Below are 13,270 nucleotides of genomic sequence, written 5' to 3' on the forward strand. Positions count from 1 at the left end.
TTGCTGATGTCTGAGGTGTAAATGTTCACCTTGAAATTCTAACAATTAGGGGCAGCTAGGCAGTGGATAAAGCACTAGCCCTGGATTCAGGAGTACCTGAGTTCAAATCCAGCTTCAGACACTTGACACTTACTAGCTGTGTGACCCTGGGCAAGTCACTTAACCTCCATTGCCCCACCAAAAAAAAAAAAGAAATTTAACAATTAGCCCTCTGGAGCTTGTTCTAACCAGCTCTGGCACACCCCAGGTTCTAGGTCAGTCCCCCTCCTAGCACCACTCCCACTCCCTTACCAGTTATGGCAATCCAGCTGCAGCTCCCCAGCTGGGGCCAGCTCCCAAGTGGCATTGGAGCTGGGCAGACCACAGCGGCAAGAAGATATAGGCACACAACGCCCATCCTGAAGAAGCTGGCCAAGGGGACAGCGGCAGCCTCAGTGGGAAAACAAGATTTGAGGGGTTAGGGTAGGATTCGGGATGGTGGGCAATACACACACACACGCACACACACACACACTCGGTCATTCATTCATTCATTCATTCTCTCCCTAATGCACAATGGCTTAGGATAACTACAGAAAGTGTGAAAAACTTGGGAGTTTGCTTTCCAGGGTTTACACAAAAACTATATGAACACAATTACAAAACACTCTAAACAAATAGAGATGGATCTAGGTATTTGGAGGGATATTGGTTGCTCGTGGGTGTTTGCTCATGGGTGGGTCAAGTCAATATGTAGATGACAATACTACCTAAGTTAATTTACTTATTTGGTGTCATACCAATCAAACTACCAAAGGATTAGTATATAGAACTAGAAAAAATAATAGCATCATTCACCTGGAGAAACAAAAGGTCAAGAACATCAAGGGAATTAATGGGGAAAAAAGTGGTCAAGATAGGAGCCAAGCAGTACCAAATCCTAAACTATACTGCAAAAGAGTAATCATCAAAAATAATTTGGTCCTTGGGTAATTAGTATGGAAGTTAAACAGTGGAACAGATTAGGTATACAAAATGCAGAAGCAAATGAGCCTAGTGTTTGATAAATACAAAAATCTTATTATCAGGGCAAGAATTCAGTATTCATCAAGAACTGTTATAAAACTGGAAAGCAGTCTGGCAGAAACTAGGTACAGATCAACATCTCATACCACATCCCTAATACACAATGGCTCTCCATTGCCTACAAAAATGTCTCCAAAACTACTTTGGAAATTGAAATTTTAGGGACTAGAAATTCATTGGTGGAACCCATACATGCTTTTTCAAGGAGACTATGGGTATGGAAAACCCCCCACTGCTTCCTTGAGCCACCATCCTAGATAAGAGCATTGAGATAACTTTGAAGCAAAATAGAGGAAATGAAACTTATTTTCATACAGAAAGTATTATTGCCTGTCTAGTAGTGATAGGGGAACTGGAACCAGGACAGCAGCCTTGTGGCTATTAACCTTTAGCCTGGTTCTTCATCAAAAGTAAAGAGCTGGGGGCAGCTAGGTGGCACAGTGGATAGAGCACTGGCCCTGGAGTCAGGAGGACCTGAGTTCAAATTCAGCCTGAGACACTTAACACTTACTAGCTGTGTGACCCTGGGCAAGTCACTTAACCCCAATTGCCTCACCACTACCCCCCCCCAAAAAGTAAAGAGCTGATTGGAGGATGGGTTTATACCTGGGCTGCAGGGCCCTTGAAGGCACTGCACTCTGTTCCAAAGGTCAACACAGCTTCGGGGACACTGGTTGGCACAATTAGCTGTTAGCACTGTACCTCGGGCCTCACAACTCTCCCCTGCAGGCACAAAAGATGTATGTTGGATTACACACTCATCCCCAGTCTCTCTACCATGTCACTCTTTCCTTCTGCAGTCTCTACTTTTGCATTCCTTTCATTCTTCCTCATCCCTAACTTGCTCACTGGCACTGTTCTTAGAGAAGGGAAGAGGAAGGAAGCAAGCATTAATTAAGTGCCTACTGTGTGCCTACACTGTGCTAAGTGCTTTACAAATATTATCTCATTTGATCCTCGCACCAACCCTGTGAGGGAGGTGCTATTATCATCCCCATTTTACAGTTGAGGAAACCGAGGCAAACAGAGGCTACGTGTAGGGCAGGACGTTAAATAGGAGGCCTCCTCTCCTTGTTATTAGCCTGCATCTTAAATACCCAGGGTTCCTGGAAGAGAAGGGTTACCTGTGCATGGATCAGTATTGCAACTTTCTGTCTGAGCCCAGGGTTCCTGGCATCTTTCTCTGGCAGGACCCCTTGTCTTCCGCCAACGTAGCCGGAATCCTCCATTACAAGGTACTTGACATGGACTCCAAGAGCCCCAGGTTTCCCATTGGCAATGGTCTAGTTGGGCAAAGAGAGAAAGATTGCTGGGGGAATAAGTGGTAAGGGGAAAATATCGGGACTTACTTCCCATCCCTATTTCCTGAAAGGAGACTGCCCCTATGCCAAGGCCTTCCTGGGTTTCCTCCTTGGAGACATAGCTGCTTCTGGGGAGGAGCAGGCATTGCTAGTCATTCCTGAAAACTTTGACTCTCCTTCCTAACCCAAAGGGCAGGAGGGAAAGGGAAGGGGAGGAGAGGGAGCTCAGGCCTGGTTCAAAATCCCCATTGGGTGGACCCCGGCCTGGTCACTCTAGAAAGAGACTCCCCCGTCTGCATCCTGGTTCTAGGACCACTTTACTTTCTAGGTCCCCCGTCTCTCCCCATTACCTTGGCAGACTTCGGGGTCGGGGCAGAGGCGCTGCTGGCTCAGAGGGGCCGTGCAGAACTGTGAGTCCCCAGCCCAAGGCTTTCCTGTCTCAGGATCCAGGCACAGGCGGTGCCGATGCTGCTCCGAGGCCAGCAGGGGTGCATCGGCAGGCATAGAGGAGGGTCCATCCTGGAGTCCACTCAGTGAGGTGGGAGCCAGAGCAGCAAGTGGCAAACAAGGGCCACAGGGCGACCACTCTGACCACCCAGTCAGGGGGAGAAGACCTGGGGGCAGGGCATGGGGGTGGGCATCCAGGTCTGCCACCCACAAGCCCTGTTCCCCCCATTAGGGATGCCTCAACTCTAGTAGAAATCACTAAACCCAGGCATGCAGGAGACTGGAGAATGTGGGCGCAGGAGGCGCCCAACGGGGCTACGGCAAGGATGGGAAGGAGATGGTGGCAAGAGGGATCCGGAGTTACCTTGGCAGTTATGACTGGAACACCGCAGCTCCCCGTCCTGGCAGACACTGGAGAGAGGACATTTTCTGGTGGGTGGGGCGAGCTGAGCCTGGATTACCAAGGGTGTCGGGGGGAGGGAGGGGGCACGTACCTGGGGAGTTGGTGAGTGTGTGTGACCCTGGGAATACTCAGGGATGAGACGGGGAAAGATGGGTCCATGGGCCCAAACTCTTAGACATTCCACCCCATGTCTAGGCTTCCTAGACCTTTATTCGATTTGCTATGGCAAGGTCGGACAAATGTCCCGCCCTCTCCCTCCCTCTCCCCATCCCTCTCTTGGCCATAGACCTCTGGCCTGGACTAAGAACCAACCTCTCCTAGTTTCTCCAGCCCAGCCTCAGTCCCAGGTTCTCCATAGGGCCCTGTCTCCATCCCATTCCCCGCCCCTCCCATCACTCACCACTCCTTACAGCCCAGGTGCAGGTGTTCTCCAGGAGCCAGAGTCTGGGGCCCCCCCACTCCACTGCTGGGGCCCAAGACACAGTTACACCGCTCTGAAGGGACACAGCCCCCTTCCTGCTCTAGTAGCCCCTGGAAGAGAGGGAAAGACGAGTTGGGAACTGGATTCAGAGTCTCTGTCTGTCCCAAACTCCCTTGTCTTCCCAGGTAAGACCTATGGGTATCTCAAAGTACTAGAGACAGTGTGTACGTTTGTGTGTGTGTGTATATACACACACACAAATACATATATGCACGCATGTGTATTATATACACACGTGTGCATATACATATATGTGTGCTTATGTGTACATACATGCATAATTTGAGCATCACATCAACCTTGGGAGGTAGATGCTATTATTATCACCCTTTTACAGATGAGGAAACTAAGGCTCAGAGAGGTTAGACCCCTTGCTCAAGGTCACACAGCTAGTAAGGCAAGATTTGAACTCGGATCTTCCTGATTTCAAGTCTAGCTGGTGCCTTCCTGACAATAGCCTTAGGATGTTCCCTCTCTCCTTCCCCAGGGATGTGCCCTTCCTGGTACCTTTCTTCCCCTCACCTTGGGACAGTAGCAGCCAGGCTGACAGGGAGCTAGGTCTTGGCAAAGACCAGGATGCTGGTGGGTGGCACAGAGCCCAGCACAAGGAGAGCCACAGGCCTGGAACTCAAACGGTGGCTCACAGCTCTCTTCTGGGGGGAGAAGAAGTTAGAGAAGCAGAGTTACCTGATGGGGAGACCCAGCGAGAGTCCCCTCCTGGCCCCTGCCCCAAAGCATCACCCAAGAGCACATCCTGATGGATGGTGTCATCCAAAGGAAGGATTCCAGTCGTATGAACTAAAGACCATGGAGGAAACCTTGAAGGTGGGAGAGTGAGAGATTTGGGGTGCCCTGCTCTAGGCACTGGAAGCAGTGGGGCACTACCCAGTGGGGCTGAGATAGTTCCTGACCTCAAGGCACTGACAGTTCCACAGGAGGAATGCAAATGACCCACCACCCCCACACACTGGAAGGGTCCCACTCCAAAGCCATATAAACCCATTGTATCAGGGAAGGATTTGAGGGAGTAGATGCTTTGTGGGAGGACTGTGTCGTGATAAATCAGGAAGAGCTGCATGGAGGAGGAGGTGGGGAGAGGGAAGAAGAAGAGGAGGTAAAGAAGAGTATGGAAGGATGGGAAGGGAATAACCCAACAGGTGAGAGAATAAGAGTATTTCAGTTTGACCTGAAGTCAGGAGATGGGAGAAAACTTGACAGAGATAGGAGATAGAGAATGTTGGAACTTTGCCTGGATATAGCAGAGGCTAGACAGGGGAATGACCATAGTTAGGGATGAGCTTTGGGTAGGAAATAGTAATAACTCCCATTTATCTAGGCTTTAAGAGTTATAACATGCTCTCCTCACAGCCCTCCAAGGTAGGTAATGCAAATGTTATTGTTCCCATTACTCAGCTCAGGAAACTGAGGTTGAGAATGTTAAGGCACTTGGCCCAGGGTCAAGCATCTAGTAAGTCCTGGAGCCAGGATTTGAATCCAGGTCTTCTGATTCCAATGCTCTTACCCATTACACCCCAGTTGTCTTTCCATACCACACCTACTACTATGAGTCCCAAGGGCAAAGAGTAGTCACTGTTGGTATAGTAACTGCCAGGTAGGATGGAGTAGTAGGTCAAGAGGGCTGTCAGGAAAGCCAAGGTAGTGGCTGAGGGCTCTAGTCAGAAATGGGATTCTTCCCCTGGGAGCCAGGAGCCTGGGTAGGCTCTCCCCGGTCCCTACATCCTTTCTCGCTTGACCCTCAATGCACCCCAGTAGCCATTTCTCACCAGAACAATTTCTGGGGTGGCAGGGCCGGAAGTGGCCATCCAGGCGGGTGCAGGGGGTCTTCTGACTCGTCCCCCGGGAGCGTGGTCCCTGGTGCCTGTATCGCTGCTGGACTAGCACCTGGCATGAGCAGAGCGTCCAGCTGCTCCAGCCCGTCCACACACACTCCTCTAGGAGAGAAGAAGAGACAAGGGGTCAGGAAGGCACCTCCTCCAGTGACCTCTTGCATGACCTCCCAATCTTTGCTCCTCTGTCCCAATCACAGCAAGAAAAAGGAAGTGGTAAGAAAGTATAGGATGTTCAGGGGGAGCTCATTCCCTTCCCAAGGTTCACAGCTATGCAAGCTTTCTGCTACATCCCACCACGGAGCAGAAACAGAGTATCCAAAAGAAAAGATACAGGAGAAAGAAAAGAATGTCAGGAGAGTGAAGCAATAAAAATTAGGAAGTCCAGAGTTTTTGATTTTTTTGGGGGGGAGGGCAGGGCAATGAGGGTTAAGTGACTTGTCCAGGGTCACACAGCTAGTGTCAAGTGTCTGAGGCCAGATTTGAACTCAGGTCCTCCTGAATCCAGGGCCAGTGCTTTATTCACTGTGCCACCTAGCTGCCCCTGAGTTTTTGCTTTTTTATTCCCCACCAAAAAGATACTCAAGTAGAAATCATGTTTCCTGAAATGTTCTCTCCACCCTCCTCTCCTCCCTCCTGCTCCTCAGTATTCAACACCAGAAAGAAAGGAGATTGAACGGTCACAGGATCATCCACCTAGAGCTGGAAGGGACCTCAGAGATCATTTCATCCAACCCCTTCCTTTTACAGATGAGGAAACTGAGGCCCAGACAGATTCAGTGACATCTAGATTCACATAAGTAGTAAATAACAACTGGAATCTGAGCTCTGCTTCCCTGACCCTCAATTCAACGTTCCTTCCGCTATGCCTCATTGCTTTTCTATCCTTACCTGGGCAAGGTCCGGAATAACAGGCACGGGTGTCCAGGTGGGGTGTGGTGCCGTTGCAGGAGAGACCAAGGCCATCTGGGGAGCAGGGACAGGAGCCAGAGCGGGAGGCAAGGCCAGGGCCACAGCTTCGGGAGCAAGGTCCCCAGGGCTCCCAGGAGCAGGACACAGGCAGCCCTGGGCAAAGCTGCTGCCCGCAAGGCTGGGCTTGGGTATCTGGGCCTGGGCAGGGCAGGCCCCCATGCTGTGGGGTTGGGGCAATGCAGGCTCTGGTTCGAACCTGGTTTGCACCACCACAAGAAACTGGACAATCTGACCAGGGGGACCATGGTGTCCAAGCCCTGGGCACTGCAAACACAAAGGTCAGAGGTTAAAGGAGCCAGGACAATGGGGGTAACAGTCAGAGGGATCACCACCCTCGGGAGAAAGGAGGTGAAGGGGGCTCCAAGAGGTTTCTGGGAATGGGTACGAGCGGAATCTCAGCCTCTTTGGGCCTTAGCAGCCAGATGGAAAATAGCGAACAGCAATGAGGACAGACTGTGAGGCCAACTACAATTGGAGGGCGGGAATGGACCCCAGGTAGTGACAGAGGAGGAAGCAGAAAAGAGCAAAAGTGGGAGTGGGAGGGGCAGCTAGGTAGCACAGTTGATAGAGCACCAGCCCTGGATTCAGGAGGACCTGAGTTCAAATCCGACCTCAGACACTTAACAATTACTAGCTGTGTGACGCTAGGCAGTGGTGAGTGCCTCACCAAAAAAATAAAGTGGGAGTGGGGTGAAAATTGGGGATATCACACCTGCACATTCCATGTCCTGGCAAATAATGCCCTCTGGGGTGCAGGAGCTGGAAGGAGGAAGGATAGGCATAAGACCCTGGGAAAGCACAGCTGGAACATAGCTTCAGAAGACCTGGCTCCTTTCCTCAAGCATTTCTCCCAGTGTGGTGCTTCCCTGTAACACTCATTGCCAGGCCCTTGCCCAATGTGCCAGCCACACACCTACCCCCCAGGCCAGCTGCACCCATTGCTGCCTCTGCACTTACCACTGCTGACACTCTCCTTGTAGCCAACTGTCCCCAAGGGCCTTGAGGTGGCTGCCATGTGGGCACAGAGGTGGGCACAGGGGCTGGGGGCAGGCCTGACTCTGTGACTGCTCCTCCCGGCACTCTGGGGCCCATGAACCAGATGTGGATGACCTGGGTGGGGTTGAGGGGAAAAGCAGAGATAAGACCTCAGGGACCCTTTTCTAGCATATCTGAGAGGACCTGCAGATGAAGGCCCAGGTGGTACAAGGACAAGAGGCAAGGAGCTAAGATTTGGGGATGTGGGCGAAAGGTCTGGAAAGCTAAGCAAGGACTGGGCAAGCATGGAATGGAAAGAGGATATGCTGGGGAGGGGAAAGTGAGAGAAGGAAGGAGAGAGGAGGGAGGAGGAGGACAGGAGGAAGAGGTAGAAAAGGAGGGGGAGGGGAAGAGGAGGAGGAAGAGGAGGAGGGGAAGAAGAGGAGAAAGATAAGGAGAAGGAGAAGAAGGAGGAGGAGAAGAAGGAGAAGGAGAAGAAGAAGAGGAAGAGGATGAAGAAGGAAGAAGAGGAAGAAGAAGACAAAGTTGTCAAAGAAACCTTCGAAAGTACTCAATGAAAACAGCTGCTGTCATTGTGTATGTTCAATTATTCTGACTCTCCTATAGTGCTGTCAACTTTAGTGTGATGGACTTGGAGTCAGGAAGACAGGAATTCAAATCTGGCCTCAAACACATAATAGCTGTATGACCCATGGAAAGTCACTTCACCTCTGTCTGCCTCGGTTCCCTCATCTGTCAAATGGGGATAATAATAGTACCAAACTCCTCCCTGCCAGGGTTGTTGTGAGAATCAAATAATAGAATACATGTAAATCAATTTGCAAATCTTAAAGCACTGTATAAATGCTTTATTATTATTATTATTATTGTTAGAGCAAAAAAAAGTTTGCTCATCACTGATGTAGTCTGAGCCCTTCATTTTATAGATGAGAAAACTGAGGCCCAGATTTGCCCAAGGTCACCCAAGTAACAGATACAGAATATGAACCCAAGTTGTTGGGGGAGGGGCAGACAATGGGCAAACAGAGACATCAGAGAAGAAAGACATTAGAGAAGAGGGATCAGGGAACTAGAAATGTCAGGAGGAGACTGAGATGTCAGGGGGACAGATGAAGAAAAGCATTTAAGGGAGACGGAGCTGGAGACAAGGGAAAGAATGCCCAAATAAACACAAGGAAAGGGTGGGAGGGAGGGATCCAAAGGACTGAAGAGAGAGAAGAAAGCGCCAGTCGAGCATGGCCCAGGATGTCCCTCACCGGAAGCGGCTTTGCTGCCCTCCTTGCCCACAGGAGCGGCTGCATGAAGACCAAGCTGACCAGCGGCTCCAGGCACAATAGGCAGGTGGGGGGCAGAGCTGGGTAGTGCAGGACAGCTGCCCCGCCTGGCACGTGCAGTTATTACAGTCATCCTGGTGCTGGCTCCCCGGCGCCCAGCTGTACCCATGAGCATCAGTGCACTCACAGTGCCCAACTGGCACACATCCTCCATCTTGCTCCAGGAAACCTGGTGGAGAGAGAAATGGACAGAGTGCTTCTCACCTGTGGAACAGTGGGAAGCTGGCACTAGACAGAGGGAACAGGAGCTGCCAATATCACACACACACACACTCACACACAAACACACATACATCTAGTCATCTCATGGGCACATACCCTCCAGGCAGCGGCAGCCTCGTGTGCAGGCCTGGGCATCCTGACACACGATGCCTTCCTGGAGGTCTGAACAGTGGCGTGGGCATTGGTTGGCACAGTCTGTGATCTTCATGCCTGGAGGGCAGCCTTTCTCTAGAGATGAAGACAGGTAGAATAAGGAGGCATCTGAGCTCATGTGGAAGCTCTCTCCTTCCCTCCTCCCCAGCATGCCCACCGTGAAGACACCTGGGGGAAACCTCATCTCTCCATTCCACAGCATGCCTCATCCTGAGACTATAAGGCCCTTGAGGGAGGGGACCCCATCTCACATTTCTATGTATCCCCTACAGTGCCTAGCATGGGGCTGAGCACAATGTAGACTGTCCATTTATATTGTTATATCTCTATATTATATATTTTGTTTATTATTATATCATTTATTTATTTATTCTTTACATATTTGTTGTTTACATTACATTATTATTGTTGTTTGAACAAATAAAATGCCATGCAATGATACCTGAAGTTTTCCCAACTCTCTCCCTCTGCCATCACAAGATATCAACCACAGCATAGCAGAAAGGACAATGGGAGTCAGGAGACCTGGGTCCTAGTCCCTGGTCCCCTTCAGTTCCCCCTGTAGACACCCTATTTCAGGTCCTCATCTCCTCTAGCTTAGAATGTTATCAAGGCTTTGCAGCTTGGTCTTACACTATCCTCCCTCCCATTTATGTGCTCTTGTCTATGTCCCACTTCTAGTTCTGCCTTCTTCCATCTTGATGCCTTTACTTAGGCCATCCCCCCATACCTGGAATGAACCCCTCCCCACATATAAAAGTCCCTCTCAGCCTTTAAGGCCCAAGTCCTCCAAGAAGCATTTCCTAATCTTCCCCCTCTACCTCTGAAGGTGCCTAAGTTCTTGAAAGGCAGGTAAGCGGCACTGAAGACTATGTGCTGGGCCTGGCATCATAAAGACCTTCCTCATATACTTATTAGTGGTAGGCCCCTAGGCAAGTCACTTACCCTCTCTCAGTCTCAGTTTCCTCATCTGTAAATGAGGAGGTTGGATTTAATGGTCTCTAAGGGTCCTTTCTGCTCTGAATCTATGATCCTAACAGGACACTTCACCTAGACTGCTTCTTGACAGATATCTCAATTTCCCTTGTGTCAAAGTAATTTGTGTACATCTCTTTTGCCTTCTAAGACTGAAAGAACAAGGACTGTGTCTGTAATTTCAGTAGTATAGAGAACACCTCTACTAACACAAGCTGGCATTCTTCCAGGCAACTTATAGTCTTAGACTATTGCCTTAGACCAATGGTGTCAAACCCAGAGAAAAATGGATCCCTGCTATGTATTGGCCTAGAAAACCACAAACTCACATCATCTATAATGCACTGCATTTTTATCTATTTTGTTAAATACTTCCCAATTACATCTTTATCTGGTTGAGGGTGGCTGGCTGCACATTTGACCTCTCTGGCCTGGACCACTGAGAAGGACTTGCCCAGGATCACATAGCCCATAGGTACTTGAACTTGAGTCTTCCTGGCTTCAGGACCAGATCTCTGTCCACTGCATCACACACTGCCTCTCAGTGGAGTGTAAACTCCTTAGATATAGTGGTCCTTAGCAAATCTAACTCTGCATCTCTAAAGGGAAGCACAGCAGCATTTGGGTACAGCTTTGGTTACATTCTGATAAATCGCACTATCAGTTTATATTCTGAGATGGGAGATTTTTGAGACGTAATCACACTTTACAACTTTCCCTTCAGTTGATTGTTTTGCTACCTCTGTTTCCCTTTCTTGTGCTTGCTTCAAAGAAAGATTGGGTGAGAAGCTTCATCTTCTCCCCCCAGTTTTGTCCGGGAAGAAAGAAAAAAGCCCTGGATTTGAAACAACAGGCATTGACAGTGGAAAGGCCAGGAGAGAAAATCAAAGATGGAGGATCCAACAGAGGACAGAAAAGCATCTCCTGGTGCTTAGACTGGTAGAAGGCCCATGCCCTGGGGCCTCTCCTGTCAATTTCCTTGTCTGCCCAAGGAAGGCTGTAATCCCAGCCCAGCCATCCTCCCTCACCAGGGGCTGAAACAAGCTAACAAATGGGGAAACTCTTGGCAAAGTCTAAATCTTTATATAAATGTATTCTTAGTAGTACTGACATTGTGCTAATTATTCTATTTTAAATAGCATCCATGATTTCATTGACATTGGGAACTCCTGGTGGGGAAACTTCCTCTACCAATACAGGGAAGGAACTTCAAGAGCTTCCCAGGGCACTGAGGCTTGCCCAGGGTCACACAGCTAGTACAAGCCCAAGGTGTCACTAGAGCCCAGGTCTTCCTGACTTTCAGCCAGCTCTCTACCCACCATGCCCCACTGCCTACCTAGAATTTAATTATTATTCATAATAACAATAGCTGACTACTATCGAGCACCTTTATGGTTTCCAACGTGCTTCATATTCACTACCTCATTTGAGTTGCTGTTGTCACCTTACCGCAAGGATCAGGGTTACAAAGCCGGACACGATGCTGCTCCCCAGAACAGGGGGCACCCCCATTCTTGGGTGGGGGGCGGGTGCAGCTCCGGCTTTTCAGTGAGCGACCTCCTCCACAGCTCCGGTCACACCAGGACCAGGGGCTCCAGTGGGACCAACCTCCAGCCACTGTATAGGTGAAAGGGGACTTGAGAAGATGAAGGGGATGCACTTCCACATAGTCGGGGATCATAATCACCCTCCAATACCTCCTGCTTGACAAAGATTTCATCGGGTGGTACCTTGCTCTAGATAAGAACCTAGTGGGCACCAAGATAGTAAGTAGATGTCCTGGGGCAATGGAAGTGACATCAGGCATGTCACAACCCAGGCAGGAAGTCAGCCTGGGAGCAGAAGGAAAAGCTGAGGATGGACCTTATGCCCAGACATGGCCCCAGGTTCCCTGCCCCTTTGCATTACTCATGGGATGATACAGCAATTTTTGGTACCCCTTTCTACCTCAAACAGCATCCCCGTACCTGGGCATGCCCGCAGATTGCAGAACCGGCGCTCCTGGTAGGCAGAAAGAATGTCAGGGCACCAATGCCCACCAGGCCCAGGAGGGTGGTATGCCCGCAGGCGACGCTGCTGACCCACACCACAGCTCCGGGAGCAGGCGGCCCAAGGAGCCCATTCTGTCCAGGAGCAGTTCCTCCCAGTGCAGCCTGGGCCAGGGCACGGGGGCATGGCTGGAGAGGGAGGAATGAGCACAAAGACATACACAGAGATGGATGAGTGACAGGATACGAAAGAGGTCAGTTTCATAGCTAGACCCTTCCCCTGTGTCCTATCTCCTTCTCATTCCTAATAGGGTCACTTGGGTGGGTCTCCCCAGCTCAAACCAGAATCCTAACCTCTGGATAGCCACCAGCCTAGGCACAAGGGCCAACCTATAATCACAATGAGGAGCCCAGAGATGGGGGCGCTGATCCCAGCTCAGCGGCTGATCTGCTCCATTACCTTGAGCCATTCAGCTCTATCTCTCTGGGCCTCAGTTTTCTCTTCTGTCAAATAGATTTAATAACCCATCTTCAGAGGCATTTTGACAAGATGATGTTGAGGGTGCTTTGAAGAGTAGATTATACTTAAGGGTATAAACAGGTTGGCAAGAGTTATCTGCTTTCTCATGTCAGGTTGAGAGGAAAGGGTCAGGGTCAGGGTCAGGGGTTGGAGGCGCCTGTGTTAGAAGGATCCAGGAGATGGGTTACCTGTACACAGGGGCAAGTTGCAAGGCCGTTCCTGGAAGGATTCTCCACCAGTGCAGTTGGCCAGGCAGGGGCGGCTCCGGCCACGCAGGGCTGGATGGGCTGGATTTGTGCAGCTTCGGGAGCAGGGGGACCAGGGCGACCATGTGCCCCAGCCACCTGGTGGGGTAAGGGTCAGAGGGTCAGTCTGAGGAGGGGAGTGGACCCTGGGCTCCTCCATCGGGAAAGGGAAAGGGTTTAAGGGCTCACCCACTATAGAAGAGAAGTGATGAGGGGAAAGGTTTACAAAGGGATTGGGAGCCCATTAGAAGACAGGGATTATGGGGCCTGGCCATACCTGGGAGGGCTGTCCCTGGCACTACTGTGGATCCTTCAGCTTCT

The 13,270-nt window shown here is 50.3% G+C and overlaps 1 protein-coding gene across 1 annotated transcript in view; it reads right to left on the reverse strand.

The window, feature by feature from the left end:
* Positions 1 to 13,270, reverse strand: part of LOC122727854 (SCO-spondin-like) — a 101,489-nt gene that overhangs the window by 11,406 nt on the left and 76,813 nt on the right. Inside the window, exons 79-95 of the mRNA XM_043965731.1 lie at positions 13,227 to 13,268; positions 12,893 to 13,048; positions 12,164 to 12,373; positions 11,646 to 11,813; positions 9,165 to 9,296; positions 8,769 to 9,015; positions 7,474 to 7,626; positions 7,229 to 7,275; positions 6,436 to 6,780; positions 5,482 to 5,649; positions 4,220 to 4,350; positions 3,617 to 3,747; positions 3,178 to 3,224; positions 2,717 to 2,980; positions 2,190 to 2,348; positions 1,672 to 1,788; positions 292 to 430 (exon numbers count right to left, since the gene is read on the reverse strand). Of these exons, the coding sequence (XP_043821666.1) occupies positions 292 to 430; positions 1,672 to 1,788; positions 2,190 to 2,348; positions 2,717 to 2,980; positions 3,178 to 3,224; positions 3,617 to 3,747; positions 4,220 to 4,350; positions 5,482 to 5,649; positions 6,436 to 6,780; positions 7,229 to 7,275; positions 7,474 to 7,626; positions 8,769 to 9,015; positions 9,165 to 9,296; positions 11,646 to 11,813; positions 12,164 to 12,373; positions 12,893 to 13,048; positions 13,227 to 13,268 (2,656 nt within the window). The remainder of the gene's footprint in view (positions 1 to 291; positions 431 to 1,671; positions 1,789 to 2,189; positions 2,349 to 2,716; positions 2,981 to 3,177; positions 3,225 to 3,616; positions 3,748 to 4,219; positions 4,351 to 5,481; positions 5,650 to 6,435; positions 6,781 to 7,228; positions 7,276 to 7,473; positions 7,627 to 8,768; positions 9,016 to 9,164; positions 9,297 to 11,645; positions 11,814 to 12,163; positions 12,374 to 12,892; positions 13,049 to 13,226; positions 13,269 to 13,270) is intronic.

This window comes from Dromiciops gliroides, chromosome 5 (genome assembly GCF_019393635.1).
Source record: "Dromiciops gliroides isolate mDroGli1 chromosome 5, mDroGli1.pri, whole genome shotgun sequence".
NCBI lineage: Eukaryota > Metazoa > Chordata > Mammalia > Microbiotheria > Microbiotheriidae > Dromiciops > Dromiciops gliroides.